The 27,103-nt window shown below is 41.1% G+C and overlaps 1 protein-coding gene across 5 annotated transcripts in view; it reads left to right on the top strand.

The window, feature by feature from the left end:
* The window catches only part of ATP9B (ATPase phospholipid transporting 9B (putative)), a 217,405-nt gene that overhangs the window by 8,359 nt on the left and 181,943 nt on the right, over positions 1-27,103 (top strand). For all 5 annotated transcript variants that reach the window (XR_010932969.1, XM_067698791.1, XM_067698793.1 and 2 more), the window contains exons 2-4: positions 6,684-6,857; positions 14,287-14,437; positions 16,928-17,041. Coding sequence is in view for 4 of the 5 variants with exons in the window: in XM_067698791.1 (XP_067554892.1) it covers positions 6,684-6,857; positions 14,287-14,437; positions 16,928-17,041 (439 nt within the window). In the remaining variant the exon portion in view is untranslated. The remainder of the gene's footprint in view (positions 1-6,683; positions 6,858-14,286; positions 14,438-16,927; positions 17,042-27,103) is intronic.

The raw sequence follows: 27,103 nt of genomic DNA, 5'->3' as shown, positions 1-27,103 counted from the left end.
TTCACACTTACCAGCATGGAAATGTCTCACTTAATTTTCTAAACCGACAGTGTCAGCATGAAGATAGAGTTGGTGATTGGGATAGCACATTCTGGGCAACTGGAGTGTGTGTCCTGAGCTAACTGGCCTGCTCATCTGTAAATTTCTAGATTGACATTTACATATATTAGATATCGCACCATTAACTCTGATTCAGAAGTTTGTCTCCATTTATGTATAGCATTAGTGTAATTTCTTATTTGAGAAGTTGGTATTCTCATCTCTTACAGAACATTGTGTAAGAGGAGTCAGTAACTCCAAGGTTACTACATAAACAGTGTGTGGCCGGGGGCCTCAGCTCGAGGGACTGCCTGACCCTTGTCCCTGCTGCTTGTTTTTGCTGCTGATGTCAAGGCATGCTGCTCTGGTGCTGTTCCTTTAAATTTTTTTTTTTTTTTTTAAACTATTCCCTTGTTCATCTCCTCTGCTGCTGTAGGAAGGAAGGAGTTCCAATTTTTCAGAAGTTCATACAGTTTTGCTGCTCATTAATGACTCATCAGTGACACAGTTGAACTTGGAAGCTCTATTTGATGAAGAAAATATGCACATTTCTCTATAGCATTTTGTCGCTTTGTTTTTCTGCGTTACTTACATGTAGGCAAAGAGGGAGTGTTTATTTTTCTTAAAGAAGGTTTAAGCGTTAGGCATATTTTAAATGTTTTTCTCCCTTTAATATCAGTTGACTCTCAGAAATGTTTCTCATCAAAGTGGAAACAATAAGGCTGTTGGATACTTAAGATAAAAATGTGAGTTTAAGATAGTTATTGTATTGACCTACTTTTACTTAGATACATGTAAATTATTCGTCTTCCAGTACTTGAATGTTTTGTTGAAAGTTCCTAATTTTTTTAAACCTTTGGCAGCAGCTAAGATAGCTGTCTTCAGTTCTTACCGTGGCGGTACTCTTGGGTTCAGTATCATCCATTCTGTCGTCTTTGTTCACATTGTTGTTACTCATTTTAAAAATATGTTTCCAGAATTATACTTAATTGCTGGAAACGTTGATCTTTCTTGAGTGACAAACCAATTAAGTGTGTATGACACCAGGCAACAAAGACACTTAATATTCTCTGCTTATCCTGTCTCTGAAAAATCCATTATTCATCATCTTATTGTTTTTAAATACTGAGGTAAAATTTTCAATACAATAGGAAAATTGCTTTGGAAGTGGAATAAATTGCTTGCCAGTTCAAAGTCTCCATTTCTGAAGTTGAGGTTACTAAACATGATGTTGCTTATATTCATTATCTTTCAGACTCATTGTACTGCTTTTCTAGCATTAAACTTGATAAGATTGTGACTTTTGCTAAAAAACAACACAACGGCTAAAAGAGCTTAATGAAAAAGACTAAAAATCTCATTTTGTATACTATGTTATAATATATTTAAGTGGTGTTTTGAATTTTAATTGCATTTTGTATAAATATTCATTTTCTAGTTGACTGTTTTAAAAGAAGTAATCTACACAGAAGTAAGAAAAAAGGAATTTTTGAGAGGAAAAATATTAGTTCTGTTTTAGATTTTATGTAATTTTTTGCCTGAACCATCTCAGATGATAGGTCGCTTGCTGTAGGGATGTTCGGTGATGGTATCAGTAGTAATTGGAGTTGTTTGTAGAAGATTACATGGAGAGATTAAAACGAGTATCCCTTTGATCAGTGGAGTAAGGTGTTCAAAAGAGAGGTGAAAATAGTGACTGCTACTTCTCCTGACATATGCTTTCAGCTAGAGGTCTTCTGCTCTCTTGCTTTTAGTGATGATATGGTATTCCATCATGTATTAAAAGCAACTCTAATCATTGATAATGAGGTTTTTCCAGGCTTTTGGGGTGCACAGCACGGTGATCATTATCTTTGTAGCTATATCTTGTATATATTTTTAATTTTATGAGATAATAGACCCTGTGCGTTAAAGTTTAATTGCATTACCAAAAAAAAAAAAAAAGGCTTTCGATGCATCTTCACAAATTAGTCTCCAAAAAGTTGTTCACATTCTTACCAGCAATAAGAGTCCCTGGTTATCCGAGACTGTTGTCCATGCCAAATGTTAAGAATTATTTTTTCAGTTGTTTTAATTTGCATGTTTTAAACGTCCTTTTTGAAAACAAAAATTGTTCCCAGGCTTAAAGCCTTCCACTGCCTTCCCCTCCTTCCACTTTGAATTCGCATTAAGCTCTTCCTTTTGGCCTTCCAGTCTGTGGGGCTTGCCCCGCTGCGTCTGCAGCTGCATTTGCCGCAGCTCCGCCCGGCTCGCTCCCTCCAGCCACGCTGGCTGTCTCCCCTCCTGCAGCCCTCCAGGCTCTGCAGCCCCTTCTAGGTCTTCCTAGACCTTGGTGTGCTTGGCTGCTTTTCGTCCAGGTGTCGCTTCTTGAGACTCAGGCTCCTGGACAATCTGAGGAAGACCCCTCCTGTCACTTCTGGTCTCATCATCCCCTTTATTGTCTTCCTAGCACTTTTCCCTTTGAAAATAGTTTACGTCTTGTTTTTGTCCTGTTAGTACCTAAGCTGTGTATGAGCAGGGGCTTCGTGTGCCTCTTTGCTTCTGTACCCGCAGGGACAGCGCTAGCACGTAGTAGACGCTCAAGTGTTTGTCGTAAGCTCCTAATGCGGTGGAGTGTAATTTTCTAAGTATAGCTGTATTTCTTCCTTTGTGAATTGTCTTTGTTCATGTGTCATTCAAAGTGTTTGCTTTTTTATTGATTTTTATTGATTTGTGAGAACTGCTTATAAAGAATCATTTTTTCTGTCACGTGCTGCATATTTTCTCCCATTTTCTCATTTGCTTTAAAGTTTTCTTCTTTGATGATGCAGCATACAGACCTCCAGAGTGCCTGGCCGTAGTAAGGACTCAGTAAACTTTAGCCGTCCATTTTCCCGGGCTCCTGCGTCTAAGACGCCTGCAGTTCTTTTTCATTCTGGTTTATTGTCGGATTGACAAGCCTGTTCCCCAGATGATGGATCTCTTGAGTAAACTTGCCCCGTGCGTAAGGGTGCAGCACACTGACTGTGGCAGCCAGCAGGAGCACGAGGAGAAAGGGCCCCGTGCTCAGTGCGGGGAAAGCCGTGTTGCAGGAATTAGCTCGCGCGCTGGGGGTGTGGGTAGTGATGAGGGGATATCCGTCTTCCCGTGGTTACTTGGCTGCGGGGGAGCAGGGTGTCATCAACAATAAGTACAGAATCTGTTCTTTTTTAAAGAATTGTGGTAAAGTATGCGTAGCATAAGAAATACCATCTTAACCGTTTTTAAGTGCACAGTAAATGGCGTTAAGTACGTTACCGTTGTTGTGTAACCGCCACCGCCATCTACCCACAGAACTTCCATCTTCCCAAACTGAAACTCTGTGCCCCTTAGACACTGACTTCCACCCTCCCCCACTGCCCGCTCACCTGTCTTCCTCCTGTCTCTGGAGTTGACTGCTCTTGGGACCTCATGTAAGTGGAGTCATCCAGTGTTTGTCTTCTCGTGTCCGGCTTATTTCACTGAGCATAATGTCCTAAAGGTTCTCGTTGTAGCTTGTATCAATTTTCTTCCTTTTCATGACTGAATGATAGATATCCCATTGTATGTATGGTCCGCGTTTGTCTATGGACATTTGAGTTTTTGTTCTTTCTTATAGTATGGTTTTCTGTGTTAATTGTCTAAACCTGGGAATTAAATGAATATACGTGACGTGCCTAGATTACTGCCTGAGAGTCTGAGCTCTCAGTAACTGTGCAGTGCTGGTTTCCTCTCCTTTAGATCAGCAGCATTGTCCCTTCAACAGTGCATTAGTAATCAGCAGGGTAGTGGGAGGGACAGGTTGGTGGCTCCTTCACTGAGTCTTCTGTTTTCAGCACAGCCTCCCTTCCCCGGAGGAGGGGAGGGCTGGTTGCCTAGCTGGGTGGGAGAGGGGCTGCAGTGTAAGGATCCAGATGTTTCTTTCAGAGCTTTCAGTCGGTTCTTATTTCAGCGTCCCTTCAGAGCGCTCCCAGAGGCACCCAGCGCTGCCTGTCTTCAGCCCTGCTAGGGTCCTGAGGTTCCAGTCCCTTGCTTCTCTGGTTTCTTCACTGCTGGCTTCAGACTCCATTTTCATGGTTCTGCTTAGTTGTTTACCATCCACACATCTGCTTCCCCAGCTTCTTACATTTTGTTATCTCCTCTTTTGTTTTCTGTTCTTGTAGATTTACGCTTTTTAAAAAAAGCAATATTTTGCATATTGAAAGTAGATTATGTATTTAATCTTCCATGAAAGATTAAACATGAAACATTTTAATCTTGAAACATGAAACAAGAAACATGAAACATTTTTTCATTTTACACGTATCTGTCTGATTCGTTCTTCTCTTTCAGAAGACTGGTTTTCTGGGTTTCTTACTCTACGTACTGGCATAGACCTCCAACAGCTCCTATCACAGGAGATAGTAGCTTTAGTTATCGAGAGAGACTGCCGCCTTTTTCTCAGCTCCAGTCGCAGAATTTTCCTGGACAGCTGTGGCTTAGCTTGGTTGGCTGCCTGTCCCCGACCAACCACAGGAGGGTTTGAGGTCCAGGCAGCTACACAGCAGCCCTTCCTGGGTGGTGGGCGGAGTGGGCCAGGCTCCTAAGGAAAGAGGAGCTGGTGACCTCCCAGCTCCTGCCTGACCTCCCAGCTCCTGCCTGCCCTTGGCAGGCCAGCTCCGTTTATAGCAGCTGCCTGCGTCGTATTTCAGAGGCCTCAGACTGAAAATGAATAAAAGCAGACTCAAGATTCTCCCTCTGCTGCCAGAAGCCTGCTTCTGCTAGTGTTTTCTGTCCTACTGAGCGGCACTGCCGTCCTTCTTCCCGTACAGGCCGGTCATCCTTAGGCTCTTGTGTCCTCTGAGTTCACAGTCAAACATCACCTGTCTGTGTGCTCTAGCTCTTAAATGCCCCGAATCTACCCACTTCTCTCCTGTTTCCTCCAGCTCCTTTGTTCAAGCACTGTTTGTCTCTGTCCTGGACTCTTGCAGCAGCCTCCTAATTGGCTCCAGCTCTGCCTCGACCAGTTCTCCAGGGCAGCCAGAGTGCAGAGCGAATCTCATGTTTGCCTCTCACCTGAAATGGTTGTCTTTCCTGTGATTTGCAAGGGCCTCCACTGCCAAGTTCCTTCTGCCTTTCTGGGCTCACAAGAGGCCCTGATCTTACGTCTGCACGGGCCACCCCTGCTGCCCCTCTTATCTTCCGAACTGCGTCCAGCTAAATTGAATTTTCCATACGAGAGGGGAGCAGCCTCGGCCATAGCTCGTTGGTGGTGTAGGGCCCGTGTGACACCAAGGTGCTCTCCTTCCCTTAAATGAGTAAATGTTCCAGCCCCAGTCTGATAAGGCTGAGGTAAACTGCTTCTCGTGTTTTTGGTATCTCTCATAGTTCTCATATTGGTGGGAGTTTAAATTTGCAGTTTGGCAATATGTATTGAGTATTTTAGAGCTTATGACTTTACATAACAATTCTAGTCCTGGGAATCTCTGAAAGAATTCATCTAAAATATGGGAGAAGTTCTATGCACAGATATATTCACTGAAATATTTTTTAATGGGGAGTTATAAATGTCTTCCCTGTAGGGGATAACTGAGTAACCTGGTAAATCCTCTCGCTGGACTATTTTTTAGTTACCAAATGTTGAGAAGACGGTAGAGAAACTTAGGTGGGAGGTTGACATTGGCCTTCACGTCCAAGGACTTTTTTCCATCATTGAATTCCATTTGGGCTTGGGTTCTTGACAGCTAGGCCCTTATTTTAAGAATAAAGTCTCATGAAGACAGGCTTTGGGAATCTTGCCTGCTGACCTTTTCACAGAATCCTAGTAGGCAGAGCGGTACATGGCACTGTTGCCACACACTCACATGTGCACTGGCACACCCAGGCACCCACCCACCTGTGCACAGGCCACACACACGTGCACACACACACTTCCCTGAAGGATTCTAAAAAGATAGCTAACTGCAGATACAAAGCTTGTTATAAACTGTAGGAGATGCATTTTACTAAAGTTCAGAGCAGAATGGAAGTTCTGCTAGTGCTGTTGGATATTCTCGATTCTCTGGAGTAGCACCCATCATCGTCCGCCCTTCCGTAGGCCTTCATCTCCAAAGCGTTGGTCTCGAGAGTGACAGGAGATCTAGAGAAAGAAGATAGTAATGATGGAGAAAACGACAAGTGTCCAGGTGACCACAGGTCTCAGAGGCAGTGGCAGGAGAAAAGATGGAGAAGCTGTAGATAGAAGAAGTAATGGAGAGTGGACATCTATTCTAGTCTTACCTTTTTTTTCCCTTGAGTATAATCTCCCCAGCTGTTCATTGTAAGTTATTTCAAGCATACAGAAACATCCAAAGAATGGTCTTCTATGTAGATACAACAGCTACACATGGAAGGCTGCTTGGAGGGTTCCGCTCACGGCATGGTAACGGCAGCTTCCTTGGACAGCCTTTCCTTTCCTGCTTACCTTGGTTAAGTTTTTTGCAAAGGAAAGTAGCATTACTGTGCAGTGTTATTTGTAATGCTTTGCTTCCCCTGAAGACAGCTTAGTACGAGGGAAAAAGAAAAGTGTGATTAGTAGAATTGGGCCAGCTCTTGCCCTAAGCCAGACCCGTATCATATACAGAAGACTGCTTGGCCTGCCTCAGTGCTCTGTTCTTTCCTTTATCCAGGTACCAGCTGGAAGATGAGTCTGCCCATTTGGATGAAATGCCATTAATGATGTCTGAAGAAGGCTTTGAGAATGATGAAAGTGATTACCACAAATTACCACGAGCTAGGATCCTGCGAAGAAAGAGAGGCCTAGAGTGGTTTGTCTGTGGAGGATGGAAGTTCCTCTGTACCAGGTTTGTTATCCATTGCTGCCTAACCTACACACCAAGGTTACACAGTTATTTATAAGCTTAGCTTCTAAACACATTTGTTTCTATATGAAACTAAAGAAGCCACTCTCTAAATGACATCATGGAGAGTATTAATAACCTTAGTCAAAACCAAACAGTGCTAATCCCAAAGGGACAGAAAGCCAAATTCACTTTTTTGTGAGATGTTTTAATGTTTAAAAGATGGAGAAAATTAGTGATTTTGTAATTACTGCATGGTAGAATTAATTCTGGTCACTGTACTGACATTTATAAACTGTGTTCCTTTCTTTTCCGTCTGTGATTATAGAGGCGTCCCTTGGTATCTGTGGAGGATTGGTTCTGAGACCCAAATCAGTGGATGCTCAAGTCCCTTTATTTTTTCAGTTATATGTATATATATATTTTTTCAGATTCTTTTCTATTGTACGTTATTACAAGATATTGAATATAGTTCCCTGTGCTATACAGTTGGTCCTTGTTGTTTATCTATTTTGTATATAGTAGTGTGTATACGTTAATCCCAGACTCCTAATATACCCCCCCACCCTGCCCTCCCTGCTATCCCCATTGGTAACCGTAAGTTTTTTTTCTATGTCTGTTTCTGTTTTGTAAATAAGTTCATTTGTGTCATTTTTTACTTTCCACATATAAGCAATATCACATGATATTTATCTTTTCTCTGACTGACTCGCTTCACTTAATATGATAATCTCTAGGTACATCCATGTTGCTGCAAATGGCATTATTTCGTTTCTTTTTTATGGCTGAGTAATATTCCATTGTATATCTGTACCACATGTTCTTTATCCGTTCCTCTGTCGATGGGCATTTAGGTTGCTTCCAGGTCTGGGTTATTGTAAATAATGCTGCAGTGAACATTGGGGTGCATGTACCTTTTTGATTTATGGTTTTCTCCAGATATATGCCCAGGAGTGGGATTGCTGGATCACATGGTAACTCTACTTTTAGTTTTTCAGGAACCTCCATACCATTCTCCATAGTTGGAGTTGTAAATTGGTTGTACCAATTTACATTCTCACCAACAGTGTAGGAGGGTTCCTTTTTCTCCACACCCACTCCAACATTTATCATTTGTAGACTTTTTAATGGTGGCCATTCTGACTGGTGTGAGGTGATACCTTATGTAACTCTGTCATGTACTGGATTGGTCTAAGACAGATAGTTCTGTCAGATCCAGAAGCAGGATCTGGACATGTAGGTTTGAGAGTTGTTGTTACTGTAGTGATAGTGGAAACCACCCGGAAGGATGACATTCCTAAAATGCAGCGGTGTGGTAGAGGTCTGTGAAGGAAGAAGGAAAGGGACCCTTTGGGGAAAAGGACAGTGTTGGAAAGGAAGGCTAATAATCCTTTTCTTAGGCAGCACAAAAAATAGGGGAGCAAGTGTGAAGTAGTGTTGGAGAGGATGACTTTTATCTTAACCTCAGTTGGGAACATTAGTTCATTTAAGTGAGGAGGTGTCTGGGATACACATGAGGACTAAAAAAATGACAAAATTGGTCCTGCCTTGGTAGAGATCATCAGTAATCACGCATCTGTATTGAACCCAGCATAATTTTATTACTGTTTGTCCATCAAGGAGAAACGTGAGCCATTACAGAACCAGCTGTGGAAGCGAGGGTGTGGGCAGTTACGGTGGGAATGGTGGCCAGTGTTGTGAGTTGAAGAGACGGCTGCGGCAGAGGAGCTTTGGGCGGTGCCGCAATTGCAGTTTGATGGATGTGTGGTGTGTGTTTTCCATTAGTGTGGGGTGGAAGGAAGAGTGGGATCAGACCCAGTGGTGCTGTTTGAGATGAGCATTCTCACTGCTGTTTACAGCCGAGAACTAGAAGAGGCCCTCTCCTGATAGCTAAGGGCCAAGCCCGAAGTTGAGCCAGAGTCTGACTTGACTCGCCAAAGCCTTTCCTTGCTCTTTGCTCCGCGGACTGGGAAAAGTGCTAGGACGAGAAGGTGTGCCCCAAATGCGATAGGTCCTGATTTGCACTCTTCAAGCAGATAAGTGCCTGGTCTCACCCTCCTAAAGGGAACCTGACGTGAAGATCAGTGGGACTGAGAAGGCTGAGAATCTTACCTACTGTGCACGGAGGATCCCTGCATGACAGAGTTGCTAGAAACTGGGGACGTGGGAGTGGGTACTGATGGACCTGAAACTTTAAGGTCATAGTCTCGTGCGCATGGTGTGGACTTCAAGAGGGCAGGCCACGTGTTGGAAGTGATACTTATCCATACCAGTGAAACGGTTGCCAAGAACTGTGGACATTGCTGAAGGCCGAGTGCCTTGTTAAATTAATTATTTTTGGTCTTTTACAGGATTTTGTTTTTACCAAATGGAACATAGCCAAGTTTTTGATTTCATTTGTAATATTCCTTTTCTTAAGGAAGATATTAAGAATATATTTGAAAATCTAGGTGTTAGTGGCAAAAACTAACATGTTTTGGGGATATTAAAACAGCTCAGTAATATATACTCAACATGTATATAAAGTCTTTATCTTAGTAAATGGTGATCATGTGGGCAGAGCTGACCGAACCATCGTGGTGGCTTCACTCACGAGTGTCTCTTTCCATGTGGACGAGAGTGACCTGAGACATGGCCACACTTCGTGTTCAGTGTGCATCCACTACACCAGGAAATTGTTATGGAAATTAAAACTGCACCTTACAGAACAAACTGTACAGTTAGCAACTTAGATGGGTCTTATTTTCTTTATTATAAATTTCCAGTTTTGAATATTTGCTAACCTTTTTATTTTCTAAATACCAGGCATTATAAAAGTCAGTGTTATTAAGGTTATTAGGCGAAGGATCAAAGAGTAGAAGATATATAAAATTACTTAGTTTAATTGCAGAAGAAAACGTCAGTGAATATTGTAGTAAAGATAGATAGCAAATGATATTAATGAGTTGCAGATATTTCATTGTATTTTTATTTGTAGATTCTATGAGTAGTAAGGTTTATTTTTAAATTATTCTTCTTCTGGGATTGAGGAGGCTTTAATTTCTTCATGGCTTAAGACCTGCCTTCTCATTTTTATTATTTGGCAAAAATTCCAACTCTGAAAAATTTGACTCTGGAAAAACTTTTTCTGTAATCTGTCTTCTAAACCTTTGGGTGTCCTCCACGTGGGTTACTGTGATGCACACCGGTATGTAGTTCTGGGGGACAGTAATGCCTTTCTCACGAGGTTTACATTTCACTTGCTACCAAAAATCACTTTGTCCCCATGAAAGTGGAACCCCTGAATGGCATTTCCATATGAAGGGGGTATCAAATGCTAGGATTGTTCCCGGTCCTAAATGGCCTCTACACTTTCAGTTAATCGGCAACACGTTTGGAGTGCAGAAGCATGGGAAAATGCTGATCTCTTGAGAGGACATGAGTGCTGTGTTGCTTTTGGCTTGGTAACCAAAGGTACCTGTTGGATATAATTATTTATTTATTTATTTATTTGGGAAGGAGGCTTTCTAAATTTTGGAAGTTATTTAATTATGGCCCCTTAAAATTTTACAAGACAGGATCTTGGTATATAAAGATGTGCTTTGTTGAGTATTGGAGTACTACTTCGATTGTAGAGGCATTTGCAAAAACTTACTAATCCTAAAATGTTTTAAGAAAAAAGTATAGTTTGTACACTATTGGATTTAGTTTCAATTTGCCTTGACAGTGTGAGGCGATTTACATATAAATGGGAAAGTGTCTTCTGAATACTGAGTAACTGAGGAAACGTGCAGTGCGCATAGAAATGTTCCTGGGTAAAGCTTCCGGTTTCTTTCTTCCGGGGACTCCTCTGCATCTCCTTCTCACTTACCGGTATTTACCAGTATGTTTTACTCTTATTACTTTGCCTTCAAAAATTGCCCATAGTTTTACTTTCTCCCTTAGCTCTACAGCTCTATAAGGCTTACTTACACGTATTTTTTTGGTTACAAGTATTTTCTTTATGTGGGGGGTTTGTCTTCTCTTTCTGGTCATATTTTCTGTCTGCATAATCCAGTGGCAATGCTGGCAGAGCCCCAGGCTTTTAAAACTTCGAGACTGTGTATTCATTTAATATTGTGGAATAGCGGGTGGTTTAATAGTGGCTCCCTAACCACTGCTTCATTCTGTCTTTGCATGAAGAAATAATAATAAGATTTTAATTTGGTAATAGTAGTAGCAAAGTGTTATGAATAATTTAATTACATTTTGGAAGTCTAGGAATCTTAGTTTTTTCTATACAGTGTTATAGAGAAAAACTGAACTGTTGAATATGTGTTTTTAGCCCCTCATATTTAATTTAGTTTCTAGAGTATGGGGCTTTGAAAGTTAATGGGATGTTAGTTTCATGTGCTGCTGACAGTGGTGTAGATGTTGAGGTTTTTATTCTAGCGAATGTTTACAGTGTCATGTGATGAAGACAGTGGTTTTGCATTTATAGAGCTTTTTGCATGTACAATATGTCGATACCAGCCTAAACTCTGGAAAATCCACATTTCCTAAGTTTTATTTATATTTTTTCAAACACTGAGCTTTGGCTATCCTCCGTTTCATCTTAAGACTTGTCTGACTTTTGCACATTAAACCATTAGATTAGATAATTATGTGTTTCAGGAGAAAAATTCATATCTGAATACATTCCTGGAGGGGTTTTGCTGTATTTGAAATGCTGAAGGAAGTGTGCACACATGAGGACTGCTGTCCTAGCTGTCGTGCTTGCCTGAAGAGTGCTTTGTGTGTACCAGCCCTGCTCCAGAGCTTCCCTGGGATGCTGAGAATATACTAGATCTGTGACGTCCAATATGGTAGCCACTGGACAAGGTGGCTGTTGAGTCCTTGAAAGGTGGATAGGGTGACTGAGGAACTGGACTTTTTATTTTACTTAACATTAATTAATTCCCACTAAAATAGCCACATGTGGCCAATGGATGCTTTATTGGACAGTAACTTTTTGTGCCAATTAGTGTTATAAGTTTGGAGACATTCTGAATGTGACAGCGAGAGGCAGCACAGTGACAGCAGAGCTCTGAGTGCTTCCCCTGTGGCAGGCGTTGTGCCAGGAGCTCAGAGCATGTCACCTGTAACCTCATCAGCGCTTCTGCGGATGAGGAAACAAAGACTTAGACCAGGGGACCACCCCAGTGCCACTTGCTGGGAGTTGTTTCCAAAAGCACGACCTTAAAGTCCACATTTTTCCCATGGAGCCCTGTAGCCTGCTCATGCGTTTTTCATTTATTTCCATCATCTGTTGAATGGCTGCCGTACTGTGTGCTGTGCTAAGCACAGGCCGTCTGTGAAGATGAGCAGGCGCCGGCCTGCCTGTTGTCCTCGCGGCAGGAGGAACACGGGGTTGAGTGGGGACTGAGGTCCGGGCTGTGCGTCAGCCCTGCCCAGCTGTTGCGCGTACATCGCTCACTGACCTCTGTGGCCTCTGGTTTTCCCTTGTGTACCGTGTGGGAGTTTGTCGTCTGTGAGTGTGGTTGCGGGGGTCCGAGACGAGGAGTTGGTGTTGTAACTGGACAGAGGTGGGCGGTGTGTGCCCTCCCTCCCTCCCTCCCGGCTGCGGGGAGGTGCCCCAAGGAGAGGCGCGGGTCCGGCAATTTGGTTCCGTTTGGGTGTTGGTGAGGGAGCTTGGGCTGGAGGCAATCCAGGTCCTACTGTAAAAGCAACAGGAAGGTGAGAAATAGTAGATTGAAGCTTATTATATTTTATTTGAAGCCTTATTTAATTTTTGTCTCATACAAGCATAAACAAGATAAAATATTACCAATATTGACTGAGATCTACTTGACCAGTCCCCTTTCCCCCACCAACAAACAGTAAGGATGGGAATACTTATTTTGACAGTCTTAAATCGTTTAGTAATACTGTGATTTATAACTGTTGGGGATTTAAAAGTATGCTTTATGCGTGGAGATGCTCTCCGTTCTGATTTATTTTTTAAAACGTGATGGCAAGCAGTGATAAGAAATTTCTGCTCTTGGATAGTTGGGTCTTCTTTGCTCCAATTGAAGCAGAAGACGGGGTGCGGAGAATGTTTTAGAGCTGATCTGCTTGGTATGCATTTGGCGTTCCTGGACCCCCCATGGGGTAGCTCCTCAGGACGGCAGAGCCTGACACTCCTGCGGGCGATGAGCTGTGCCCACGCCAGGAGGACTCGGCAGCTTTCAAAGGGCAAAGCCCTGTCCTTCCAGGATGAAGGTTTTCTGAGCACAGCCAAGAACTGGGTGGATACTTAGTAGGGATATACTGATTTCAGTTTAAACACATAATGTATTCTCTCATACAGGGTGCTGCTGTGGGTGATTTATGAAGTAACACATCTGAGTGTGTTAAAGGGAAGAAAGACATGCAGTGAATTTGACACATAGTCCTGAGGGGTCAGCCTCATCTTATAGTCACACCTTCTAAGGCTGTCATTATCCTGCAGGATTTCAGGTTAACTCTTGAGCTTGCTTTGTCCCAAGTGAAGTTAGGAATTTCCGCCTTATCCTTCTGGCTTGCAGTTCTAGCCTTGGCTACGTTCAGAAGATGACGTTTAATAACTTCCCTTCCCTTATTAAACCTCTCGGAGTCTTTCTCTGCATTTTGGAAATTTTAATTAAACTGAATTGTTAATACTGAATTTTAAATTCAGGATTATTTTATGCTTAATAGAGGTGAATTTGATACCTTTTCATCATTTTCTGAAGTACTTTAAGAAAAGTTATCCCACTAGAAACTTTATACTCTCTATTCAAATATGGTGGTTTGGATGTCCAGGAAGGAGAAGAGTTTGTGCTCCTGGAACCCTGAGCAGGGTTGGAGCAGGGTAGATTTAGATTAAAATCTTCATTGCATAGATGAAGGTAGCCACATGGAAATACAGTCAAGCTTTTAAGCCATTAGAATAGTCCATTAAACATTGGTATCCTTTCTAAATACTGAATTGAGCCATACGTCTTAGTTTTATATTAACGCGATCACTTAAAGGAGGAAAAAAGTGACTACTTAAGACAAGGGGGTGGGTCACATCCTAGTTAATTGACATCTGAGAGCCTTTATCACTGAATCACCAAGTGGTGTACTGAGAATTACCGATAACATATGGCGATTCTTTTCTCAGCATGTAAAGCATTGACTGCTTCAGAATGTTAATGGTTTTATTTTGCCAGTAAGAGGGTCTAAACGGGGAGGATAATTTCCCTGAGGTTCTAGGAGTCATTGCACACTTATTCAAGCTCCTTCAGTATCTTCGTATCAAATTTAAATTAGCATAGCTGACCTGTTTTAAGAAAACCCTTACAGATTAACAGTAGATATGCTATTGGTGTCTGGTAAATACAGAAACAATCAGTATTGGCTCTGGATATGTAGAATTAATTCAAAAACTTTTGAAAAAGCATACGCAATATGTATCTTTTGTTTCATGCAGTTGCTGTGATTGGCTGATAAATATTTGTCAAAGAAAGAAAGAATTGAAAGCTCGTACAGTGTGGCTTGGATATCCGGAAAAGTGTGAAGAAAAACATCCCAGAAATTCTATAAAAAATCAGAAATACAATGTATTTACCTTTATACCTGGGGTAAGATTGTTAAATTCTTGAAAACGGGCTGCATATCAGAGATTGCTAACTTTGTTTTCATTTTTTTCTCTCATTAATTCTGTCGTATCCAAATCAGAGTCCTTTTGCTTTGGAACCATGGGTGTCTCAAATAATTGTTAAGTAATTCATATGCATTTGTAATAGCCACATGATAAGGGGTCAACTCAAGAAAGTTTATAGTTTGATTATTGCCTTCAATTCTAGATAAACATCACATTTATATTATTGTAGAAATAATCGAGTAAAGCTAAATAAAATTATCAGAAAATAAGTCATAAATTTTGTTTGGCTGGGAATTTGTTTGGTAGGAAAAGTGGAATGTATCTAATGTTTAAAGCCTGCCGAGGCTGTCACAATGAAAGTAAAATAACTTTTTACACAAACATGACTCCATAACAAAATATCTATAAGCATTTATAGATTTCTTTTCTACTTCACATTGTAAATTTCAGGCCTTGTTGTATTGTTATGTCAGTAGTTATCTTTAATTAGGTATTATGCTAAATTTAAATTCTGAAGTTTAAATATTTACTACTTTTTTTGTTGCCAGTGATATTTGTGGCTTAAATTATAAAACTGCGATTATATGTATTTAGATTAGTGGAATTATTTTTACCTTTTGTGCATCATTCCCTATTTTAATAGACAGATTTATTTATCTTTCTAAAGGCAAAAGAAAGCTGGGACTGATTTATGTTTCCAGTATCAAAGTTTTTGATATGTTCTAGGTATTAGCTCTTACGCTATTTTGCAAAAACCCCTCTTGATTATGTGAAATGAGGGCTGCTTTATCTTTCATGTTTTTATTTAAATAACCATGCTGACTTTATATTGGGCATTGATCAGCCCTCACCACCCCCATCCGTCCAATAGTTGTCAGATGCTTGATGTCTAATATGCTCCTTTATTAAAACACACAAAACTAATGGCTTCATAATTAAAAGACTGATCTTTTGTTAGGACAATAAAGTGTAAACTTGCTTTCAGGCAGATAAATATTCTCATCTTTATTGAATGAAGCTACTGTTTTCTCCTTAGGTTTAAATTATTAAATACTCCCACGTTGGCTAAGTGTTGTACATTTTCCTAAAGCCCTCCAGAAGTTCACTCAGCAGACAATCACGTCTTGATTGCAGTGGTTTAAGGTGGATCGGGCAGCTTAGTTTTGATCCGAGTGAGTTCACTTGGCTACCAGGACGGCTGTCCAGAAGAGACCTGTTGATGTGTCTGTACAGCTGTTACCGTGGGAATGACTTTTTTCTTAGGTTGTCTCTTAAATTAGTCTTTTCATCTAAAACGTAGTATTTTAGAAACATTTGGTAATTGCACAGTAGGAATTCTATGCCATTTTTAGCACGAATGGCAATTTCTGAATTGCTAGTAGATATAATCTATGCTAACTGAGATTTGAAAGAAATCACTGAGGAAAAAGAGTTTTCTCTCCTGCTAAGATTAATTTATGAAATGATTCAAAACATTTTTAGACAGCAGTTGAACATGATTATGAATATAAATGTGTCATTGATGTAACTGATGTTTTTAGTCATACACATAACTGTGTGATGATGTGTATAACTTCATTATATAAAAACTGTGGTTCCAGACTCTTTAAGTCAACAGTAAGTACTTAACGCATTGCTCTGCCCTTGTGAAAATTTCTGTGCCTTCCACGTTGTATTAGAAAATGGCATCCCAGGAGATTTTGATCTGCAGTTTGCAAGTCTGTAAGTTTCATTGTAATTGTAGTGTTGAAGGTCAGCTACTGTATATCAGCTATCATATAAAGAATATGCAGGTAGCTGTCTTCCTGAAAATTGGTCTGTAATTTACATATTTTTATATTTTATCATTTCTTATACTTTGAGGGAAGTAAATACAGGAGATTAAAGTAGGTTTTTTTTGTGTGTGTGAAGTCGTACCTGTACATGGTTTGCTTGTTCACTCGATCTTTGTAAAGCTACCTAGATGTCCACATCCAGAAAACGTGGCTATCATGTTTTATTGTTTACCATTTCATAAATACAAGGTTAACACCACTTTTCCATAAGATTTTCTGAGTTGATATGAAGAGATACATTTGTATATCTATATTAACTGACTTAATAACATTGGGAAGGTTTTGCTGTCTCATTTGGTGTGCATGTAAAGATTTATAGAAGATGAGTGTGGGAACCTGGAAAATTACATGCAAGAAAATAAGAAACTTTTAGAGGACACTTAACATAGCTGAAAGTTCTAATTGTCTTTTTTTTTTCAGTTTATTTTAAATATAATTTGGGGTAACCTTAGCTCTTTTTTGTGATTTAGTTATTGGAAAGCCATTGTCAAAATTAATGTATTGTGACTCAGGGCATGTTTTCACTGTTTGATGGAAATACAGTTAGATATTATGTTGATTTTAATTATTTAATTAAGATATGAAAGATTTTCCTTGAAGAGATTATGTTAATTTTTTCTTTTTCTTTTTAGGTTTTATATGAACAATTCAAGTTTTTCTTGAATCTCTATTTTCTGGTAGTATCCTGCTCACAGTTTGTGCCAGCATTGAAAATAGGCTATCTCTACACCTACTGGGCTCCTCTGGTAAAAAGAAAAGATTTTTGAAATTATGTGAAATTATTAAGTATTTAAAATATAGCTTTAAGAGTGGAGATGTTTAAAAGATAAATCAATCGTATTTTTAAAATGTGATATGTTGCTGTGTGTCACTGAACTTTTGTTACAAGGTTTCACAGGAGTGTGAGGGCAGCGTGCGGCGCTAGGTTGGCTGGAGAAGCTACAGAGCACCTTTGCTGGTGGGGCTGGGCGTTCTGTCGGGCCCTAGGGTGGCAGCTGTGTGTCCCCAGCCCCGCTGCCCCGTACTGGAGGAGCTTTTGGGAGAGATGGGGCGGGCCTGTGCAAGTCTGCCCAGCACCTCTGACATCCTGACGGATGGGCAGCTTTTCCCTCTGCCTGATGGCGACAGTTCTGAAGCATCTCAGTGAAGTCTGGCAGCCGCTGGTTGACAGTTTGGGGTGTGACATTTTTGGAAAGGCAAATGATGTTTGTCATTGAATATTTCCATCTCAAACATGCTATCTTGATAGTTTTATACTGTTTGCAGATAGTTTTCATTGCTTTTCAGTTTACAGAGGTAAGAGGTATGTCTCCTTCCTTCTTTTCACCTAGAAGCGGGTACTGCTCCCTTTGGTGTGCTCCCTCCTGGGCAGATCACCAGTGTGATCTGGGCAAGAAAACATGGTGAGTGAGATGATTCCTGTAGCGAGGGAGCAGGGCAGTGCTCAGGTTTCCCGCCCTCAGAACTGGAGATCGGAGCCATATGCTCTCCAGTTGATCTGTTCTGCTTCGTGCAGCCCTGCCGCCTCTGAGGCTGTGCTTTCAGGTGCGGCAGGAGGGCTGGAAGCGGGGGTAAGTTTAAGTCCCTCTCCGGTTCCTGTTCACGTAGACTTTAGGGTGGCGTGGGTCTGAGCAATGAAAGCAACTTATGTGTAATCTAGATACAAAATTACTGAATAAATGGATACCTTTTCCACTTATTGTATTCGCCAGATCGACAGAGACATTGGTGCTGATGATGTGAAGCTGTGATTCTCATCCACTGTTGTGTAAACATAAATCTGTACAGCCTTTTTTTGGAGGATAGTTTGGAAATATATATAAAATACCTTATAAATGGATTCAGCGTTTTTATTTGAGGAATTTATCTTAAACCAATAATGATCAGTCATAGAGTCTAAAGAATGTCTTTACTAATGTCTATTATTATTCTTTTTAAAAATATTTATTTGTTTGTTTATTTATTTATGGCTGAGTTGGGTCTTTGTTGCTGTGCGCGGGCTTTCTCTAGTTGTGGTGAGCTGGGGCCACTCTTCCTTGCAGGTGCGCGGGCTTCTCATTGTGGTGGCTTCTCTTATTGAAGAGCACAGGCTTTAGGCGTGTGGGCTCAGTAGTTGTGGCTCGCGGGCTCTAGAGCGCAGACTCAGTAGTTGCGGCGCAGGGGCTTAATTGCTCCGTGGCACGTGGGATCTTCTCAGACCAGGTCTCGGACCCGTATCCCCTTCATTGGCAGGCGGATTCTTAACCAGTGTGCCACCAGGGAAGCCCTATTATTCTTGATGACAAAACTATTTGAAAAGTCAAATGTCTAACTGGATTGTTTAACTGTGCTTTATGCCATGCATTGTTGGAATACTGTGCTACTGTGTACCTTTGAAAATGATGTTTAGAAAAAGTATTTAATAACACTGAAGGTGTACATATTAGAAAAATGGGGAAAAGTGGGTTAAAATATGTATGGAATGAAATACACAATTCTTTGATCAGCCCCCACTGAGTTCGTTTGTGTCCAGCACTAGTGAAAGCAGTGTTGATTCAATTGTGAATAAGACAAACCCTGTCCTAATAGAGCTTATATTCTGGGGGAGAAAGACAATTTAAATGATCCGTCATGCCAGGAAGCCTGCCATGAAGCCGTGAAGCCGAAAATGTAAAGCAGGATATGGGGGTAGAGAATGACCGGGTTATTTTAATAGGGTGGCTAAGGAAGTCGCCTTTGTTGGGGTGGCATTTGACGACATCTGGACGATAGGAGGGAGTGAGTGGGCCGTGTGGAGAGCAGGTGTTGCAGGCAGAGGGCACAGTAGTTGCACAAGGTCTGGACGCCCTGGAGTGTGTGGACGTGCAACTCTGGTGGGAAGGGGGCCTGGAGGGGCGGTGGGCGCTCAGATTTCATCCTGAATAGGATAGGGGCGTGTGTCTGTGTGTTGCATATGTCACACTAGGGAGAACACTGACGCTTACACCACAGTTTTAAAAGTTGATTTTCAAGCCACACAGCCATGGAGAGAGAACATAGGTGACTTTTCCTTCTTTCTTTTCTCTCACTTTTCTTCTCATTGGAGGTAACCTCTATTCTGAATTACATTGCTGTGTATCTCTTAATAATTTTGCTACTTATGTTTGTATTTTTAAAACAAGATGCACTGTTTTGGCATGCTTTAAAAATTCTATGTAACATTTGTCTTGCTCTAAGTATCCTTTTGTAACATGCTTTTTTGACTTTACATTGATTTATAAAATTGACCCACGTGGACACACATATCTAGTTCCTTCGTTTTGCACTTCTCTAAAGTATTCCATTGTGTGAATGTATCACAATTGATTTGTCCATCCTCTTGGGAAAGGAGACTTTTAGGTTGTTTCTAATTGTTCTCAGTTACAGACTGCTGCACGATCAGTCGAATTGTGTGTTATTCCTTACACACTTGTGCCAGAAATTCTGTAGGCTGTATGTGCCCTCCTTAAAAGTGCTGTTTATTTTGTCCATTTTCTAATAAAAGCAGTCTAGCATTACAGAAATTTTAACATAGAAAATATACTTGCTAATGCTGAAAACACAAACTTATTTATGGTTTTCATGTGTTTATTTCTAGCCCCTATTTTCTATTCCTAGCAGTATTTACCATTTAAATAGTATTTTCTACCTTGGGTTAAATTAATTTTAACTCAAACAATGAGTATCTGAGAACACAAATTCTTCTTAAAAATCTGAAGTAAAATATATTCATTTGTATCTTGCTTTTGTCTCTGGCCTTTTTAACTCTGATTTAACTAGCTTTTAACCAAAGAAAATGTTCTATTTTGATGGATTCTTTTCGAAGAATTCAGTGTTATCTGTTCACAGATTGACCTTGTTGGCCAGGCTTGGACTGAGTGCACAGCATACATGGGCCTCTCTAGTTTCTCTGTTCTCTAACGAGAGCTCATTTCCAGTTCTAGCTTGGATTTTAGGTCCTTTAACTTGAATTCATTCTCAGGTTTTTTGAAGTACTTTATCATTTTTTTTTGACATGAGAAATAAACTTTATTATATTTAGATAAATACCTCAGTACGAACCTCAGTATCCACATAAGGGGACCATTATTCTGCTGTGATTATGTGTTCGTGCTCCAGAGAGCAGAGAAAAGCCCCTCCCCTGCTTCCATTCGGGCAGGGCCTCGACACGCGGGCAGGCGGGCGGGCGAGCGCTCCCCTGCTCCGCTCTGCTGGCCGCCACACCCTCAGACCTGGGTTCCCACCCTTCCCTCTGCTCCTCGGTTTGGCAGCAGCCAGAGGTGACGCCTCTTCTCAGAAAACACATAATGAAGGTTTGTTAGTATCTTTGCTTGCACTTTTTATATGCATTTTAACCTTTGATTTGGCAAGAATCTCACAAAGTTGATGTGCGCATTGGGCTCACTTTTGAATCCACGAAGCTGACTTAGGGTATATTGGTTCTTTGATCCAAACTCACCTCAGAACACCTTTTAAATTTTTGAAAATTTAGATACTATCTGTAGAAGCTCTTTTTTATTTATCTGGGCAAAGTTAAAGAACCTTTAAACTAAATCTAAAATATATATGTGTATGTTTTTTTTTTTTTCTTTACCAAGGGAAGTACTCTTGATTTCTTCCTAAGCCCTTGTTCTTTCTGTGCCTGTGTATCTTACCCTGTCCCATCCCAGGGCCTAGAAGAGCAGGGATCTTCGTATACACATTGAAGCTTTTGACATCTTTTCTCTGCTTGCACTCTAAGGTTCTATAAGTTGCCCAAAAGAGGAATCAGTTAGCATTTGCAGTTTTCTCCTAGCCAAAAACCTGCCAGTGAAGCATAAAAAATCTTAAAGCTGGTGATTATGAAGTCTTATGTCTGATGTCCACTCATTTTAAAGAAAACAAGTTAATGCAAACTTAATCCCTCTGTTCTCTATCTAAAATTAGGATGTTTCTGGAAACAGTGATAGCTTAATTAATAATCTTTATATTTCAATTACTCCTGGCAGTGTTGTTTACTGGCTTCAGGTCTGAACTAATTTCTGTTATATTTTGTTATATAATAGGAAGAGTAAACTGAAAATAAGTGATTTCATTACATTGTATCAGAATGAATATTACCTTTCATACTGTTCAGATTTCAGAACACTTCTTCAAGGCAAAGCTGCTGTAATCAGAGTAACAAAATGGGTTGTGATGCTTCTGTCAAAATTAATAAGGTGGAGTAGATCTATCCATACAAAGATTTTTAGATAAAGAAAATACGGATTTTTAATCTGTACATCTTCCATATAAAATATCTTCCTGGTGCTCTGTTAATACATAATTGGAAACCAGACAGGCTGTGTAGGTTGGAAATCAGTCTGGGGGGGACTCTGATTTTCAGTCTGATTTTAAAATCCTTCCTTCTATCCACCCTTTCTTGTGAGTGTCTCTGTGAATTGGAGGTGTGGGCAAAGTATGAAAAGGAGAAAACAAAATCAATCATTTGGAATCCTGCCATCCAGAGACAACCACTGTTTACATGAACTTTGTGACCCTGACTGAGTTACTTTTTCTTTTTGTATTTCAGTTTCCTTATTTGTGAGTTAGAGCTAAAAGTACACGTCTTCTAAGGTTTTTGTGACATTTAAAAGGTAATTCATTTAAAATATGTAGGAGTGTCTGGCATATAATAATCCCTCAAAGGTAAACTGATGTGGTAACATAATAAAATCTTTTTTCTCTTTACTAAATTATATATTGTTTTGACACTCACTCCATATGGTTCCTGGGTTATATGGAGAAATAGAAAAGAATCCCACTTTGTGATGTAAGATTTCATCACAGGCTGTGGACAGGCCATGCGAGATATTCTTGTCATCAGTGCTGATGCACCAGTGCTGTTGATTCTGGGGGACAGCATGTCACTGTGACCCTCTTGTGTGCAGTTTTGGTTTTTCTGGGTAGCAGTGCTGTAGCCGACATCTCTGACCTGGTTGGTGCTGAGGTCATGGGCAGGCCCAGCTGCTCCTGCAGGAGACTTGTGTATCCACATCTTCCCTAAACCACCCATCTGTTATGAGCCCAGACCTCTTCTGAGGTCTTAACCTCAGAAGATGTAAACTTGAAAGGTAGAGGCCCATTGGTTGTAACTCCAGTGGTCAAGAAGGAAATGGTGGCATCAGCTTGCCTTTCCTTTGATCTGTTTTATGTTCCTAGGCTGGTCACTGGGCGTCTTCTCAGAATATATGTGCTAGAGGTGGGCATGACGGTGTGGGAGGGACCCCTCTTGGCTGTTTCTGGTCCTACCCATCTATTATGTATCCAGAGGAACCTTAGACTTGGAGTGAGGCCTGGGGCAGCTTAGAGCTGTCAGTAGTCCTTGCCTGTGACCGGGACTCTGCGTCCTCTTAGGGGTGTTGAACTCCTGTTTTTAGAAGTTGGGACCTGCCCCTCTTTGGTGCATCTTCTCTAATATTATCACATTAGAAGAGGCAGCTTGCTTTCACTCCTTGAGTTCTTAGGAGCACTAGGAACTAGCACAGTTTTTGTGGTTTATAAACTTAATAAATTCATAGTTAAATTTTGCTGTCTTTAAGCTGTAGGTTTAAAGGGTAAAAATTAGATTCATCTGGAGAGTTTAAATACCATTTGTATGTCGGGGTGGGGGAGGGGGTCAGTTCCCTGGAGATTAGAGGTAAAGGTACATATTTTAGGTAGGGCCTGAGCAAATCTGTGTTGCAAACAGTTGTCTGAGTGATTCTGATATGCTGTCTGATAGAAAGCGCTTCTTTAAAAATACTGTCTTCATTGTATAAATGAAGCATTCCTGACACGCATTCTCCTCTTGTCTCTCAAGGTGAGTCAGTCACAGGTAGAGTTTTAAGGAATTACTTCCACACCATCACATGAGGCTGTAACCGTAAATATTCTCCTACACGAGAGTGGCTGCATAGAACTGTAGTTTTTGGATTCATAGATGCATATTTTTCATGTTACTGAAATTGTGACTTATAAACGGTTTATGTATTTAAAGTGATATTGTCTTCCCACCAGGACTGTTACTAAATTAATAATGATGTATTTTTTTTTAAATAAATCTATCTATCTATCTATCTATTTATTTATTTTTGGCTGTGTTGGGTCTTTGTTACTGCGCACGGACTTTCTGTACTTGTGGTGAGCAGGGTCAAGTCTTTGTTGCGGTGCGCGGGCTTCTCCTTGCAGTGGCTTCTCTTGTTGCGGAGCACAGGCTCTAGGCACGGGGGCTTCAGTAGTTGTGGCACGCGGGCTCAGTAGTTGTGGCACATGGACTTAGTCGCTCCATGGCATGTGGGATCTTCCTGGACCAGGGCTTGAACCTGTGTCCCCTGCATTAGCAGGCAGATTCTTAACCACTGCGCCACCAGGGAAGTCCCAATAATGATGTATCTTAAAATCAACAGCATCTTTGAATTAGGGAAATAAAATATTTCATCATATAGAGTATCATAAATTTCTTATTTGGACTCTCAGGTTTCCATTTTTTTCATATTCAGTGCTGGGATCCTTGATTTTATTTTATTTTTTTCTTTAGGCTAAGTTTCTAGAAGTGAAGCTGCTTGGTTAATATGTGTATAAATTTTAAGGCTTTTGATAATACTAAATTTCTTAAAGCTAATGGTTTTGATATTTGATGCTTTTATTTTATTTTATTTTTGTCTTACCTTTGCTAACCCTAGCTCTAATAAAATGATGAATTTGCATTCAAGATAAGAGTACTTCTCTGCCCCCAACTAATAGTTGCTTTGACGACCACTTTATTTCATCCCTGCTTTGTCATGGCAAGTCACCAGCTTTGGAGAGGCTGGCCGTTTGTCCCTAGAGCACATACTTCCCTCTAGTATGGAGATACTTGGTCATAATGTAGAAAGCTCTCTTGTTCTTAAAATTTTGTACTTTGCACAGCTAACATACTTTTAATGGTAAAAGACTGGATGCTTCCCCCTAAGGTCAGCAGCAAGACAAAGATGGCTACTCCCACTGTTTCCATTCAACATTTTATTGAAGGTAAAATGAATAGTGCAGTTAGGCAAGAAAAAGAAATAGGAGGCATCTAGATGGAAAAGAAGAAAAGCTATCTGTCTCTATTCGCAGATGGCATGATCTTGTATATAGGAAAATCTAAGGAATCCATGCACACACAAAAATATTGGAACAAGTTAGTGAGCCGTAGGGTACAAGATAAATATACAAAAATCATTTGTATTTCTACACACTAGCAGTGATCATCTGAAAATGGAATTAGGATAACAATTCTGTTTATAACAGCATCAAAAAGGAAAAAAAGGAATAGATTTAGCTAAAGTGCATATCAAAAACTATAAAACATTTTTGAAAAAAATTAAGATATAAGTAAATGGAAAGTCGTCTCATGTTCAAGAATTGAAAGACTTAGTATTACAATGACAGGACTCTCCAAACTGATCTACAGATTCAGCGCAACCCGAATCAAAATCCCATTTGGCTTCTTTTGCAGGCATTGACAAGCTGATTCTAAAATTCATGCAACAACGGAAGGGTCCCAGGGTAGCCAAAACAACCTAGAAAAGTAGATCAAAGTCGTAGGACTCATACTTCCCCATTTTGAAACTTCTTACAGAGCTGTAGTAATCAAGAGAATGTGGTACTGGCAGAAGGATAGGTATGTAGATCAAAGGATACAATGGTGAGTCCAGACATAAACATTTATGACAAATGGATTTTCAGCAAGGTACCAAGACGGTTCAATGGAGAAAGAGTAGTCTCCAACAGATGGTGCTGGGACGTTTGGACAGCATGTGGGAGGGAATGAAGTTGGACCCCTACCATAGCATACACAAAACGTCACTTAAAATGGATCGTAGACCTAAATGAAGCTGAAACTGTAGGACTCCTAGAAGAAAGCATGGAAGTAAATCTTTGTGATCTTGGACACTAAGAGCCCAAGTGATAAGAGAAAAAACTTGAGTAAGTTGGACTTCATCAAAACTAAAAACTTTTGTGCATCAGAGGACAGCGTCAAGAAAGTACAACGGTAACCCAGAGTGGGAGAAAGTGTTTGTAACATCAGATTTGTAGGTCACATATTTGACAAGGCACTTGTATGCAGAATGATGTAAAGGGCTCTTCCAGCTTAACAACTAAAAGATACGTTGACCCAGTTATAAAGTGGGTGTAGGTTCTGAATTAACATTTCTCCAAAGAAGATATACACATGGGCAATAAACACATGAAAATTGGTGTAATCGCTTTAGAAAACAGTTTGGCCGTTGTCAGGAAGCTAAACGTCGAGGTTACCGAATCACCCGTAATAGGCAGATCCACAGAGACGGAAGGTAGATTAGTGGTTTCCAGGGCGGGGACCGGAGGGGGAATGGGGGCTGGTTGCTGTTGGGGTTTCTTTTGGGGGTGATAAAATAAATAAATAAATATGCTCTAGAACTCGATGGTGGTGATGGAGGTACAGCTCTGTAAATAAACTAAACAAGTGACGTGCATGCTTTAAAAGCATTTTAAGGTATGTGAATTAATCTCAACAAAACTGTTACTAAAAAAAAATGTGTGCTAAAGGTCCTGCTACGTGAGGGTCACGCTGCCCATCGCCAGCTGTCTTCAGGCGGTGATGGCAAAGCCCTGGCACGTGCCGTGCCTGCCTTCCTCTCTGTGGGTGGGGCCCACCAGCAACTGCTGTTCACGGCTTCTCTTTATGATTCCAAGAGTAGCTCTGGAACACTTCTTAAAATAGTGCTTTTAGCAGCCACTGGAAAGACACTGGCAAAGACCGGATGGGAGGCGCCATGCTGTTGCAGGAGACTGCTGATAGTGTCCTGGCGTTGGAGGATGAAGGCGGCACTGAGTGGGCCACGAGGCGAGAGGTCTGTCCTTAAGGCTGTGCTTTAGTGAAGGAGCGTAAACAGCGGGGACCGTTGAGGTTTCAGGCAGTGAATTGCTGGGGCCCATCCCTGGAGGAGGATTTTGCCACATATTTGTCAAATTTATATTGCAGAAGATACTTTGGGAACTGTGTGGAGGGATGACTTTGAGGGGGATGAGGCTGGAGGCGGGAGGCTGGCCCAGTAGTGATGGTGGCCGTGAGAACCAAGGGGGCCTGGGCCAGGCTCCCACATCACTGCTGAGAGTGGTGTAGGCCTCAGGCGTGCTGGGAAGCACAGTCAGCAGGTGGGGATCCGTGATGACACTGAGAGTCAGACAGCAGTAGTGACGCTGCTTACTGGTGGTGCCTGTACCATGAACGTCAAGACTGAAGGCTACTGGGTGAGTGGAGAACTGGGCCGTGTGCACTGAGCCTGGAGCCTCACACCAGCCTTCAGGCACAACTGCTTGAAGAGGACTGCACTTCAGTAAACACAAGAAACATTCTCCAGAGGCCTACGTACTTTAGCCTATTGGTTAGACAGAAAAAAACCTATGTAGAGCTGATTCACTTTGCTGTACGGTAGAAACTAATACGACATTATAAATCAACTGTATTCCAATAAAAATTAATTAAAAATATATAAAACAATAAAAGTGGGATGGCGGACTTCCCTGGTGGCGCAGCGGTTAAGAATCCGCCTGCCAATGCAGGGGACACGGGTTCGAGCCCTTGTCCGGGAAGATGCCACATGCCGCGGAGCAACTAAGCCCGTGCGCCACAACTACTGAGTCTGCACTCTAGAGCCCACGAGCCACAACTGCTGAGCCCGCATGCCACAACTACTGAAGGCCGCACACCTAGAGCCCATGCTCTGCAACAAGAGAGGCCACCGCAATGAGAAGCCCGCGCACCACAATGAAGAGTAGCCCCTGCTCGCCGCAACTAGAGAAAG

This window comes from Pseudorca crassidens, chromosome 12 (genome assembly GCF_039906515.1).
Source record: "Pseudorca crassidens isolate mPseCra1 chromosome 12, mPseCra1.hap1, whole genome shotgun sequence".
Taxonomy (NCBI): Eukaryota; Metazoa; Chordata; class Mammalia; order Artiodactyla; family Delphinidae; genus Pseudorca; species Pseudorca crassidens.
The sequence above is the reverse complement of the archived record's forward strand: the minus strand, read 5'-3'. Positions and strand labels throughout refer to the sequence as shown.